At 35.3% G+C, this 13,654-nt stretch overlaps 1 protein-coding gene across 1 annotated transcript in view; it reads right to left on the reverse strand.

Annotated features, from left to right (window-relative positions):
- Positions 1-264: 264 nt before the first annotated feature.
- WDR44 (WD repeat domain 44) overlaps positions 265-13,654 on the reverse strand; it is an 88,687-nt gene continuing 75,297 nt past the window's right edge. Inside the window, exons 14-20 of the mRNA XM_070292123.1 lie at positions 10,237-10,359; positions 7,649-7,840; positions 7,339-7,440; positions 7,007-7,122; positions 5,804-5,931; positions 5,266-5,400; positions 265-1,337 (exon numbers count right to left, since the gene is read on the reverse strand). Of these exons, the coding sequence (XP_070148224.1) occupies positions 1,243-1,337; positions 5,266-5,400; positions 5,804-5,931; positions 7,007-7,122; positions 7,339-7,440; positions 7,649-7,840; positions 10,237-10,359 (891 nt within the window). The 3' untranslated portion in view covers positions 265-1,242. The remainder of the gene's footprint in view (positions 1,338-5,265; positions 5,401-5,803; positions 5,932-7,006; positions 7,123-7,338; positions 7,441-7,648; positions 7,841-10,236; positions 10,360-13,654) is intronic.

A 13,654-nucleotide genomic window follows, 5' to 3' on the forward strand; every position in this document is an offset into this window, starting at 1 on the left:
TTAATAAGGATATGATCATAGCTCCTCAGCTTCTCACTTACATACTGAAAACAACTGCAGTAAAGAACGTATAAGCATAGAGATGAACTGCTAGCAGTGTTCACTTTAGAACTAGAATTAAAAACTATTTTTCTTAAAGGTATGTAGCTTATGCATTATAATTTTGGGGTCCAAAATGTGATCTCTGCTTGCTAAAAATCAAATTATAAAACAAGACTTTTATTTTCTCAAGTTACTGAAGTCATTGGAAAATAATGTCACATGTTTAACAACTTTCGGCCACCAACTTTTAATAATACATATTTAATTTTCAGAAACATATGCTAACCATCAACAACATTATCAGGGTTCCATCAACCCCAGATGTTATTTCATTGGTACATTATATCAATATTTACAAAGGCTTCCAAATTTAACAACACAAAACAAAACAGCTTAATTTTTAAAACTACAATGCTTTAAAAAAATGTAAACAGTTCATTTTTACATTATTGTAAAAAAGAAGACTCACTCCTTAATGCGGCTTAATTTTTTTTTAAGTGAGCAAAGCCTGGTGCTCATGGATAAAGAATGAAAAGAATTCTTTACATAGAAACATTGTGCTCCAGTGTGGCAAAAAAAAATTATATATACACATACAAAGAAAAGAATCTTAAGTCCACATTTTAGACCACACACACAAAAGAATCATCCCCAAATTGAGAAATGTATAAAAACCATTTACACATGGTTGTTGACCTATTGAAAACCTATATAACATTTTTAAAACAATAACTCAGTCAAAAGATACCACTTCTCTTAAAAATGAAATTTTGTGCAAAAGAAATTATTTAAGCTAGAAACAAGACACTCCTCCTCAATAAGAGGCCAAAAGAGCCACTGAAATAATTTAACTGTTAGATTTAGTGCATGTAACCAAAAGGCACACACATGTGATTAATACATTAATATATTTTCATGCAGAAACCTGTGCATGTTCACAATTATATAACAAAAACACAAACGTAACAAAACGTAAAGCCTAATGTTTGGCAATGTTATTCTAGCTACATTCCTTTCTAGTCTATCAGTCCAGGGTTTACTAGATCATTAACATTGCCTCTCAAAAAATATATTATATTTGAACAACTTCCAATAAAAATTAAAAAAAAAAAGGATGTTAACCTGAAACACTATGATTTTTTTTCAGTCCTGGTACATACAGAAACTTATTTATATGTTTATTTTAAATGTCATTTAAAATTAAGATACATTTTTCCTTTTGTTAATAAACACTTTGATTGCTCCAGTGAAGTCAGCAGAGAGAAGAACTTCTGTGTTGTCTGTCTTCATAATACCTTAAAAGCATTAAAAAAAAAAAAAAAAGGTTTTTTAAAAGGAATATGAAGCCTGCTGCCACAAGCTTGTCACATGCCCATGACCCTCCACCTCTGGGGTGGGAAGAACCTCTCCCAGCCTTCTCAGTCTATTTCTTGGCTTACTCCATAATCCTTTCATCCTCCTGTATCTCTCCTCTCTGAGGCTCAATTCCACTTTACCTTGTCTTAGCTGCTCTTTTCCTGGCATAGGGAGATAATGGTCCCTTGGGGCGTGGATCACTCCAGTACTCTTGCCTGGAAAATCCCATGGACGGAGGAGCCTGGTAGGCTGCAGTCCATGGGGTCGCTAAGCGTCGGACATGACTGAGCGACTTCACTTTCACTTTTCACTTTCATGCATTGGAGAAGGAAATGGCAACCCACTCTAGTGTTCTTGCCTGGAGAATCCCAGGGACGGGGGAGCCTGGTGGGCTGCCGTCTATGGGGCTGCATAGAGTCGGACACGACTGACGCAACTTAGCAGCAGTAGCAGCAGTGGGGCCTGGATGCCTGGATTTAGTCTCAGGCAGCCAAGAACTCTAAATTGTCTAATTCTTCATTTCATGGCAAGAGTGTGTGTGTGTGTCAGTCACTTAGTTGTGTCCGACTCTTTGTGACCTGATGGACTACAGCTCACCAGGCTTCTCTGTCCATGGGATTCTCCAGGCAAGAAGAACACTGGAATGGGTTGCTGTGCCTTCCTCCGGGGGAATCTTCCTGACCCAGGGATTGAACCTGGGTCTCCTGCATTGCAGGCAGATTCTTTACTGTCTGGGCCATCAGAGAAGTCCTCGCAGCAAGAGGCTAGTATATTATTCAGCCCCAGGACTGGAGTGTTGGCAAGATGGGATCAGCTGGGCAAATCTTTTGCTAACAGGGCTCACTAATGAGGTTGACAGTAAGGTTTACTGTACAGCAGACATACTGGAACTGCCATGAAATGAAATATACATGATTGCTCTGTGAATGCTGACAACACCTTTTGCCTTTCCAGTCCATACTGAAGAACTATGTAGCTATGCTGAATGGCAAAAATGCTTACCTCTTATGTTTGCTGGTAAAAACATTTAACAAACACAATTCAGTGTTAACGATTATGCACAGGCAAACACTGTAGACTTAAGAAGTGCTGATTTGTAAGGAAGCAGATAATCCAAACTTTAAATGGAAAGTTGTGTACAGGATGAGTTAGACAAAATGGTTTCACTTAGATTTGCTAAAAACATATGCTAAGCCTTTGACTATTCCTAATACACTTTTCGTTTATCTCAAAGTACCATCATGCAGCAGAAGCAACAGCAAACAACTGACAGATATCAGAGAGGCTGGAGAATGAAAGAAATCATCATATATATAAATATAAAAATGCTTTATAAGATACTATATAATGAAGATGATAATATCTACTATACACCAGCATTTTGCTAGAGGCATGTCTTATCTTTAATTTTTATCACAACCTTGTTTCTTTTTTTAGTTTTTAGCTGTATCTTTTTAAAAATTGAAGTATAGTTGATTTACAATATTGTGTTAGTTTCAGCTGTACAGAAAAGTGATTGAGACATGCATATACTTGGAGGTACATAAATATTTACATGAGCTTCCCACGTGGCGCTAGTGGTACAAGACCCGCTTGCCAATGCAGGTAGACGTAAGAGACATGGGTTTGACCCCTGGGTTGGGAAGATCCCCTGTAAGGAGGTATGGCAACCTACACCAGTATTCTTGCCCAGAAAACCCCATGGACAGAGAAGCCTGGCAGGCTGCAGTCCATAGGGTCGCACAGAGTTGGACACAACTGAAATGACTGAGCATGCACGCACATATATGTACATATATATTTTTTCCATTATAGGTTGTTATAAGATATTGAATATAGTTCTCTGTGCTATATAGTAAATCCTTGTTATGTATCTATTTTATATATGGTAGTGTGCATCTGTTAATCCCATACTCATAATTTCTCCCTCTCCTCTTCCTTTTTGGTAACTGTAAGTTTGTTTTCTATGTCTGTGAGTCTGTTTCTGTTTTGTAAGTTCATTGGTACTATTTTTTTGGATTTTATATATAAATGACATCATACTTATCTTTGTCTGTCTGACTTACTTCACTTAATATAATCATTAGGTCCATCCATGTTGCTGCAAGTGGCATTATTTCATTCTTTTTAATGGGTGAGTAATATTCCAGTGTGTGTGTGTGTGTGTGTGTGTGCTGTACTTTTGATTTGCATTTCTCTAATGATTAGTGATATGGAACATCTTTTCACGTGCCTGTTGGCTATCTGTATGTCTTCTTTGGAGAAATGTCATTTAGGTCTTCTGCCCATATCAAAACCTTATCAATGAGGTATAATCACCATTTTAAACATGAAGAAAATGGAAGCTTAAACAGTCAAACATGTCAGGAATAAAGAAGAAGGCAATCAGATATACTTTATGATCTCATACCCTGGGTTTGAAGAGTATTCTTAGAATATACCTACACAGGTAGAAAACAGCAAACACAAATCTGAGTATGATCCAAAGTTGTGCCTCTTTAAAAAGGACCCAGCAAAGTAGTAACTGAACAATGTTAATACAGTGTGGTTTTGAGAAGTTTAAAAAAAGCACTTTCCATTTTTCCTCAAATAGTTTTAAAAGCTAGAATCTTCTGTGGAATGTAGGGGAAATGTACAGAGTGCAAAAAGGAATCATCGGACAAAAAAAAAAAAAGAAAAAACCCAACCAAACTACTTAATTTAGAAGACAGAAACAGGATTTGACTCTGAGGGGAAAAAAGAAAAGAAATATTTCCAAACAGGCATTTAGGAAAGGTGTAATAATTCTGAGTCGGTTTATTTTTAAAGCATGTAAATGAAAGAAGTGCTAGACTGAAGCTTGTCTTTGGTATCAAAACTTTGCTTCACAGACAGAAGAAATAGTGTATTTAGTGCAGTGTACAGTGCAAACAGTACCACAAGGGAAACTGCCCAAGATTAAATAAACATGCTTGAGAACTTTTAAATATTCAAATAATTTCAGAAGCACTCTTGGTACACTATGTGCATTGTTGTGACTTTATAACACTCTTCAAGACCTGGTGTAGTCTCTAAAGTGAGAAAACTCATTTACTAAAATATTCCGCAATTGATTATAACAATACAAACTGTTTTTGTTAAGAATTGGTCCAAATTCACATGGCTTTACCTTGTTCTTGAGAATTAACAGGAAAATCATTTTTATATCGTTGGCACTCACTACTACCTGATGGTTTCTTTTTACTTCCTAATCTGAGCATTTTATATAACTGAAAGTACTATTCATTATTAAAGCCTTAGTACAGGCTTGGAGATATTGGCTAGCCAAAAACTTCATTCAGGTTTTTCCACTAGATGTTAGGGAAAAACTCAAACTTTTTGGTCAACCCAAGAGCTATCTATGAGAAGCTATAAATTTGTGGTAAGAGAAAAGAATATTGCTTTCGTTTTGGTTTAACTCACTTATTCAGTAATTCTTTATTAAGCATCTACCATATGCAGGCAAGCACTGGGCTAGGCACTGGCACTACAACAATAAATAAAACACATAAAATCTGTGTCCTCACAGAGATGATACTGTAGAAGAGAAAGGTGATATATTATGTATATATTTATGTCTTGTTTGCATTTCTCTAAAGAGAACAACTGTTCATAAAAAAATTACAACTTTTCAAAATTTTCATTTTTAATTCCCAGGTGAATTTAAGAGAAGCAAAACCTCCAAGAATTATGTTACCAAAACGTTCAGAAATGAATATCTGTCAACCATTATGTTGTATAAAATAAATATTCTTCATATTCATGAAGACTTCATAATACTCACAGATCAATGAAGTTACTAAAGGCTGATCAGAGAGCATGAAGGACAAATAAAACACAGGTACCTACCAGAGGGCATGGTTTCCAACACTTCGGCATCTTCACCTTTTTCATTTCCTTCTGATTTTTCAGATTGCACATCCAAAGACAACATCAAACTTGGGTTTGGAGCAAAGATAGCTGATGTAACAACTGCATTATGTGCTGTAAAAAAAAAAATCAACTTTAGGATTACTAATAAGCTTGATTCTAAACATCAAGATAAAAAGTATAATATACAAAAAATATAATAGTGTATGTTATATACAAATGTCTTTAGAAATGAACAGATAAGAAGTAACTCAGAACTATTTAAAACTCAAAAATATTTTCTTAAAAAAAAAACAAACCCAAAACCACATACAAGTTCTGAGATTCCATGACTTCTCAAATTTTACACAAGTATAAGTTCTTCCTTGGTATAGAAAAGTCAAACAAAGCCAATACAAACTGAAAGCAGTTAAAACTGCCAAACTCTCTCTCTGAAATAATGCCTATACAAATTTACTTATATCTTCATTTTAACTTTATTTATTTAAAAGACACACCAAACTGGGCATTTACTTACCTTTAATACCTTCCCAAAAGTCATTACGATCTCTCCTGACTGAAGTAAACTTGCTTAAGTCATGGTAAGTACTCCAGATATAAACATACTTATCTTCTGAGCCACTAACAAGGTAATTAAAATCATGGCTAAATTTAGGGAAGAGAGAAAAAGAATCAAAGTTGTGGGGCTTTTTAGGGGTTTCTCTCTACCAAGCTTCCTAGTTTGAAACACCTAAGAAAACATTCAAGAGAACTTGCTGAAATACAGACTCCTTGCCTCACTTCAGAGGCCCTGAACATGTAGGGTTGACATGGGTGGCCACTGGCATTCATATGTTCATCAAAGTTCTAGGTAACTGCTGCTGGGTTAACCCACACTGGAAGGAATGCCTGTTGTTGCTGCTTTGTCTCTAAGTCATGTACGACCCTTTGTGACACCAGGCAGGCCAGGCTCCTTTGTCCATGGGATTTCACCAGGCAAGAATACTGGAGTGGGTTGCCATTTCCTTCTCCAGGGCATCTTCCCCACCCAGGGATGGAACCTGTGTCTCCTGCATTGCAGGCAGATCCTATACCAGGGAAGCCCTCAGGAGGAATGTCTACTTAAGAGATAAAAGAGAGAAGCTGAATACTTTACTAATTAAATTACTGGGTAATTACTGGGTAGTTCAAGAAGAATGGAGAACTGGTAAGAAAAGGACTGAAATAAAGAGGGCTATAAAGAAAGAAGAGGTAGGTATTTCAGGAGAGCCTGCAGACCCTAAATTAAGACTTCAAATAATAATGACATGTAAAGGTATATACAGGACATTGTACCTTAGGGTCTCAAAATGCTTAGTTTCTGTACTTAAAAGGCCAAGTGTGAGTGGTGGTGGGATAAATCTCCTCTTAGAAAGCATACATGAAAATACAAAAGCACAAATTCTGGAGCTGGGAGTCTTCTAATCCTGGCTCTGATACCACCAGTGTGACTTAAGGCAAATTACCTAATTTTCTGGATGTTGCTTCTTCATCAGCAGAGGAGGAACAATTCTAAATCTACCAAACAGGTGGATAAGGTAAGCTCTGTATGATTGATAATATGAGATACCAGTTGTAAAAACCCAAAGTAACTAACATCACTATACATAAACATATAAACATAAGGTATAGATCAATGGAAAAATGGGAGTAGGGAAGAAATATTCTGATCTCTATGGGGAATTCCTCATTGCTAATTTACCTGAAACTTGCTTTGATCTGGCTGCTGCTGTTGACATAACCCTTATACTTCATGGACAGCGACAAATCTCTAAGATCATACAGTCTGATTCTGGAGTCATTTGAGGTTACCAGTATCTAAAAACAAATCAAAGGAAAAGTTAAAAATAACACCATTTAATCTGTGTTAAGGTACAACCAAAAAAGGGTGTTACACAAATACAGAATATACCTCAAAACTAGAAAAAGCAATATTCCATAAGAAAGGAAATATATTCTTAGCCAAGATATGAAGAACTTACTTTCAGGAGCCTATATATAGTATGGAGAGAGATGGTTTTGAATATTTAGTACCTTGTTTTCTCCAGGTAAAGGCTCAATGCCAGTAATTTTTCTTCCAACCTTGTTGCGCCCTCTGGTAGATCGGACATGTATCTGTGTGTGGTATTTCAAATGCTAAAAAGAAACCACAATTTAAAAAGATCAGAATTAGAACCTCAAAGATCACCTGAACCAACTCACAGACAAACATGGTATTAATATTATTTCTCCCAATTTACAGATAAGGCAGTTAAAGCCCAGGGAGGATACACCAACTTATTCCAAACCACAGAAGGGTCTTCTAAGTATTCAAGTATGTAATTTATACAAGATAGTCATTTACCTCTGTATCATAGAAAATACACCTGCCGTCATATGTTCCAATCACTGCATATTTGCCATTCTGACAGAAATTTGCAGCTGTGATCAATTTTGTTTGACCATCTACTTCATTCCACAAAGCCACCTTTTTGTCAGGTATGTTCCAAAGGCGGAGCTTTCCATCCAATGACCCACTTAGAAAATACCTGTCATCCTAAAAAGGTGGCAAAAGAGGAAGCTTTCATTTTACCACATGAAGAAAAACTAATCAGCAAATCAATACATCAAGTCTATTAGGAATAAATGTTAAAATATGTTAAGATTTTATTTTAAAAGTATTAAAGTAAGCATTATTTTATTCATTAAAAATAACAATTAGAAACCTCAATATTCATTTTTGAGAAATGAGGTTCTAATCATTCTATCATATCCTTCAACTGCTTTTCCCAAAGAATAGATGTCAACAGACAATGGAGTAAATATCATGTAGAAGTGTTCTGTGATCAAATAAGTTTGAGAAATTCTGGGTTCCCTGTTAATGCGCGTTCTGAATCTTTAATCACTGCCTTTCTGCGGAGGGTTGGCAGGGGGTCAGGTAGGGACACCTATCAGGGCTAGCACATTTAAGGAATGTCCAGAGACATTTCTGATTGTCACAATTTAGAGGGTGGGTGCTACTGACATCTAGTGGGTAGAGACCAGAAATGCTGTTAAACATACTACAATGCACAAGACAGCCTTCCCTCTCTCTACAAAAAAGAATTATCCAACCCAAAATACCATTAGTGTCAAGGTTTAGAAACCTTGTTCTAAATTAAACCAGGCCTATCACAAAGTTGCTCTAATTTTTGGTAACATAAGAATTAAGGATAAAATAATTAGGACGCCAAAACATGAAACAGATTTTCTTTTCCACTCAAGATTATTATTCTTACCTACTTCTGAAGCCTGTCAAGGATAACCTTCATAGAATAGGTATTTTTACGGATATGGTATAGTAGGCTCAATTCAATGTATACCAGTAGAAGTGTTGAACAAGTAAAAATACTTTATCTTGGTCTTACAATTCAGAATTTTATTATATACACATATACACATGTGTATATGTGTGAGTATCTCTCTTTTGCTATTTCTTTTATAACCCTGCTTCCTTCCAGGTTACATTATTTGATAGAGTCATATTTCCAAGGAAAATGTCAACATCACTCCATTCTTCCCTAGCCCCTCTCATAAACTCTCCAAGTAAGTAGAAGTTTTAGAAATAATCCCTAGCCCCTCTCATAAACTCTCCAAGTAAGTAGAAGTTTTAGAAATAAGGCTTTTCAGTTTCTAAAATAAAACCAAATAAAGGTATAGGAAAATTGCTGACTAAACAGAAACCTTAATGATAAAGTACTACATGGATAACTATCACCATCTAATACCCCTCTTTCCACTCTGATACAGTATAGTTAAAATAGATGTGGGGGATTTTGTTCACAGTTGCTGACAGGGGTAAATCCATTCTTCTGCTGCATCCTTAGGTGACAGGATGGGGGTATTTTTCAGAAAGAAGCCTCGAGAGCTTGATGGTCAAACTGATATGGTGTTAACACAGAATAAACATCTTTAATTTTCAAAAGTTCTTAATCAAGTACTTTATTAATGCCTATGTTATAAGCCTGCCCAGGGAGGGAAATTATATTGAGAGACAAAAGTCATTCTTCTTTCTTAATCTGAGGAAAGAGAGAAAGAAATGTGAATATAATTGAAAGTCTGCATTAAAAAGACAACGGGTATTAACATATAGAGATGAGGATATGATTGGAAATGTAATCATATACACTAACATTGGGGAGGGAAATTCAACGAAGGTCAGCTCAAGCCTTCCACTTATTTCAACCTAGCTGGTAAAGCAGCGCCAACACATGACATCCTTTGTCCTTACAGCTGCAAAGAACTAAAGCTTCTCTAGCCTTATGCATTTAGTGGATCTATCTTACAAGGGCATCAGATAGGTCTGGAGTCCATGATAGTAGACTTTTCTCCTTTAGTTGTAATCATACAAAATTCCTTCTGGAGGAAAGATATGACAGGATTTTCTACACTGAAAATGAGTAAGAGGAGATCTCAAGATTAACAATGTTTCCAGACATGACACAGGAATTCAGTCTATCTTATAATGAATTTTTGTTTTTGCCACTTTCAACCTTTTCTTTGTCTCTTCCCTTCCTGACTCTCCTACAACTAACTATTCCTGCCTATATGCTTCCCTTTCTTATTTACCTGCTGTCTTTTCGTCTTCCACCATCTCCAACCTCTCTCCTCTTTAATAGGATATCTTACTTATTTATACCCTGCAGGTTTTATTAAAGACTTGAGATGACTTTTCACTAGTGGGATGACTTCTCACTAGTATATTGATATTTAGACTATAATATTTCCAGCTCTTCTAATGCAGATTAGTACAATATTTAGTTCCTTATTTCTAAAGCAGAATGAAACATTAAATTAAGTTGCTGTAAACTATACAGCTATTAATAATTTTTTTCCTGTAGTCCAGATATCCTCCAGAGAAACCTGGTTCCCTCACCTTCCTCATAGTATAACAAAAAACGTGTAAACACTTACTCTTGGATGGAAAGCTATGGCAGTGACAAAATCTATATGCTGAAAACAGCAAAGGCATTCTCTTCTGGAAATGTGCCATAATCTGACTGTTTTATCCATTGAAGAAGAAAGCAGAAAGTAGTTCTATGGAGAAATTGACATTGATTATTTTACCATCATATAAAAAATATTTACACCATAAAAGTGAATTTTTAGTTTTAGTACAATAGTTTTGTTATTATTACTGTTATATGCAGCATCAGACAGCACAAAAAGATATCCAATTCACTTGGACAATCCCATTTTTTCCCCAAATAGTTAAATACCATATTTCTTTGATTCTAAGACTTTCTCACATTATATATTCTGAAATGAGGATGAATCTTATGACTTCTATTGAAAGAAATTTGCAAGATGCCAAGAGAGGACCAGGGTGTGCCTTAGTCGTTGGGAGTCTGCACCTACTGGAAGTTAGCATCACTTTGGTTATTTTCACATTGATAACACTAGTGAATTTTAACTTACATGAGTTCCCTAAATGTCACTTAACATGCCTTCAAAAAGATCATCATCCAAAGCAGCATGGAAATGAAAAGTTATTGGGCACCTGTCACACCTCAGGCAAGAAAATTAGAGAATAGAAATTGTCAAATGTCTCAGAATTTTCAAAGCTAGAAGAGGATAGTGTAACTGACTTAGGCATTATAATGGCTCATCACCAGAAACCAAACATCTATTTGTCAAAAGCTTCCAGCTGGCAGAAGCTCTTTAATTTCTAAATACAAATCTATTTAAGGGAAGAACTATGAGTTATGTTGAACAAGGAAACTATGCTGAACAAGGAAATTCAAATGAAATCTTAGTATTCTTTGGCATGAGTAAAAGTGCTAAACAAATTGAAATAATGATGATATTTACTGAGTACTTACAATATGCTAAACATTGTTCTCAGCACTATATAGCAATCCTATGAGGTATGTATATTATTATCTCCTTTTGCAAATGAGAACACTGAGGTAGAGAGGTTAAATAATTTGTCTAAGACTATACAGCTTGTCAGTGGCAGAGCTGCAATTTGAACCCGGGTAGTCTGGCTCTAGGTCAGGCTCTAACCACTATACTACTGTGCAGAGTGCTTATGAAAAATGAGATGCTTTGTTATTTGCTTTAAGTAATAAAGACTCTTTGATCTTTGAATGTAAAAAGACTAAGCACAAATATGGATTCAGATATGTTACTGTACTGATACATATATGCTATCTGGGCCAGTGTAAAAAAAAGTATATTTTATGTGGTATACCTATTTTAAAATAAAGATGTAGCTTACAACTAAAAATATAACTTTGACAAGTTAAAAAAAAGAGAAAAGAAAAAAATCTAAAAACCCAAAAACAAAAATAAAAATATAAAATAAAACCAAAATAATAGAAAAAATAGAATTTTGAAAGATTTACAATAACTTTTGAAACATCTAATAACAATTCTTTTTATTTTCAAGGTCCACTCAGTTCCAGAAGTTTTGAAGAGTATATACAGTTTGCTTTATATGTCCTGATATTTAATAATGAGTGTATAAAAACTAAATCTATGGTCTACTGTTCATTAAAACTGAATTTATTCTTCCAACAGTACATTGGTTTAAGTATACAAAAGAAATACTAAGACAACCCTAAAAATGAAGATGTTGAAGACGTGTTAAGACTGGTTCTATTATGCTAAGAGATTTTTGTTCAATAAATACTTATTAACTAAACAAAATTAAATAGTTTTATTGAAATAAGTATGGTCTTATGAGTCAGAAAAATTAGATTCAGATCTAGGTTCTACCCATAACTAGTTGTGTGATCTGGGATGGGCCAGAGGCCCAGGCTTCTAATCCACAATATGAAATAGCATCCAACTCATAGCATTAACAAGGTAAATGTTAAAAAAAAAAAAAGAAGAAGAAGAAGAATTAACGAGGTAATTCTTGCTACCTAGCACAAAATAAATTTTCAACAAACAGAAAACCCCCTATAAATATCAACTGTACTAGATACTGAAAGAAACAACAGTAAAGAAAGTCAGACCCCTATTCTTGAGGGGCTTAGAACCTCACTGCCAATAAGACCTAGAAATGTACATAAACAGTTAAGTAAAAAGAAAGTTTAAGGAAAGAGCACACAGACAGATGAAGGCCTTAAGAATAAAACTGAGGTTTTCTGGGGAAGAAATTCTGCCTTAAGACTCCAGTTATGATACCTGCTGTGCTTTCAAAGCCTGCCCTACAGATTTTAAACTTGCTTGGCCTCGCAACCACGTGAGCCAATTCCTTAAAATAAACCTCCTGATGTATGTATTTCCTCTTGGTTCTGTTACTCTGGAGAACCCTGACTGATACAGTGGTCAATGGAGAATTAATTTCTTCAGTTAGTTTTACATTTCACAAAAAATACCGGCTTGTTTTAAGACAGTAAAATGAGTGCAAGGTTCCCAATTAGGTGCTTTGTATTTATTCTAGATGAATGATTATCAGATTTAAGGATACTTTAAACTTCCATCTTCTGACAACACAGATTTCATACAGGGTATGGTGAAGGGGGAACAAAGGTACAATTGGGGCTCAATTTAGAATTAGACTACCAGGTGAGGCCCAAGCTTGTTCCAGGAGGTTAGAGAAAGATGTTATGAAATACACCCATAATATCTAAACAAATATAATAGGAGCAGCAATTCATAAATGGAGTGACTCAAAGCTGGAGCTCAGGGAAGCCTGACTCGCTACTATGTGTGCATGCTCAGTCATGTCCAACTCTTTGGAAGCCCACCAGGCTCCTCCGTCCATGAGATTTTCCAGGCAAGAATACTAGAGTGGGTTGCCATTCTCTTCTCCAGGGGATCTTCCTGACCCAGGGACTGAATCCACATTTCTTGAAGTGGCAGTCAGATTCTTCATCACTAAGCCACCTGGGAATCTGACTTGCCAATACATACCAGTGATATCTTTGTAATACGTGAAGTTCTCCTGACATAGTTAAAATATATAGGCATTACCAGTATCCTTGCTAGTATTTTGCTAACTTGGATGACTTTTCTCAATTTAAGGCTTTTAAATATTATTTTCCCCCACAAATTCTTATTATATATTAGATTCTGATTAATGACAAATTTTAATGCAAAGAAAGTATATTGAATAATGCAAAAATTCCAAAAACGGCTTCATGTTTCAGATCTCTTAAAAGAAATTTAAAATACCTCTTAAAATTTTTGCAAACTTCTAAGATATTTGATTGGTGGCAAAATAGCCCCCTACTCCTAAAATAATCTTGCTCTAAGGAAAAAAAAAACATAAAATGAAGATTTGTAGAATATAATTGTTAAACCTAAATTAATAATTTCATGAAGGTAGCAGACTAGCTCCAAAACAGTCTTGATTGGCTAGGTCAGACTTCATCTTTGT

This window comes from Ovis canadensis, chromosome X (assembly GCF_042477335.2).
Source record: "Ovis canadensis isolate MfBH-ARS-UI-01 breed Bighorn chromosome X, ARS-UI_OviCan_v2, whole genome shotgun sequence".
Taxonomy (NCBI): Eukaryota; Metazoa; Chordata; class Mammalia; order Artiodactyla; family Bovidae; genus Ovis; species Ovis canadensis.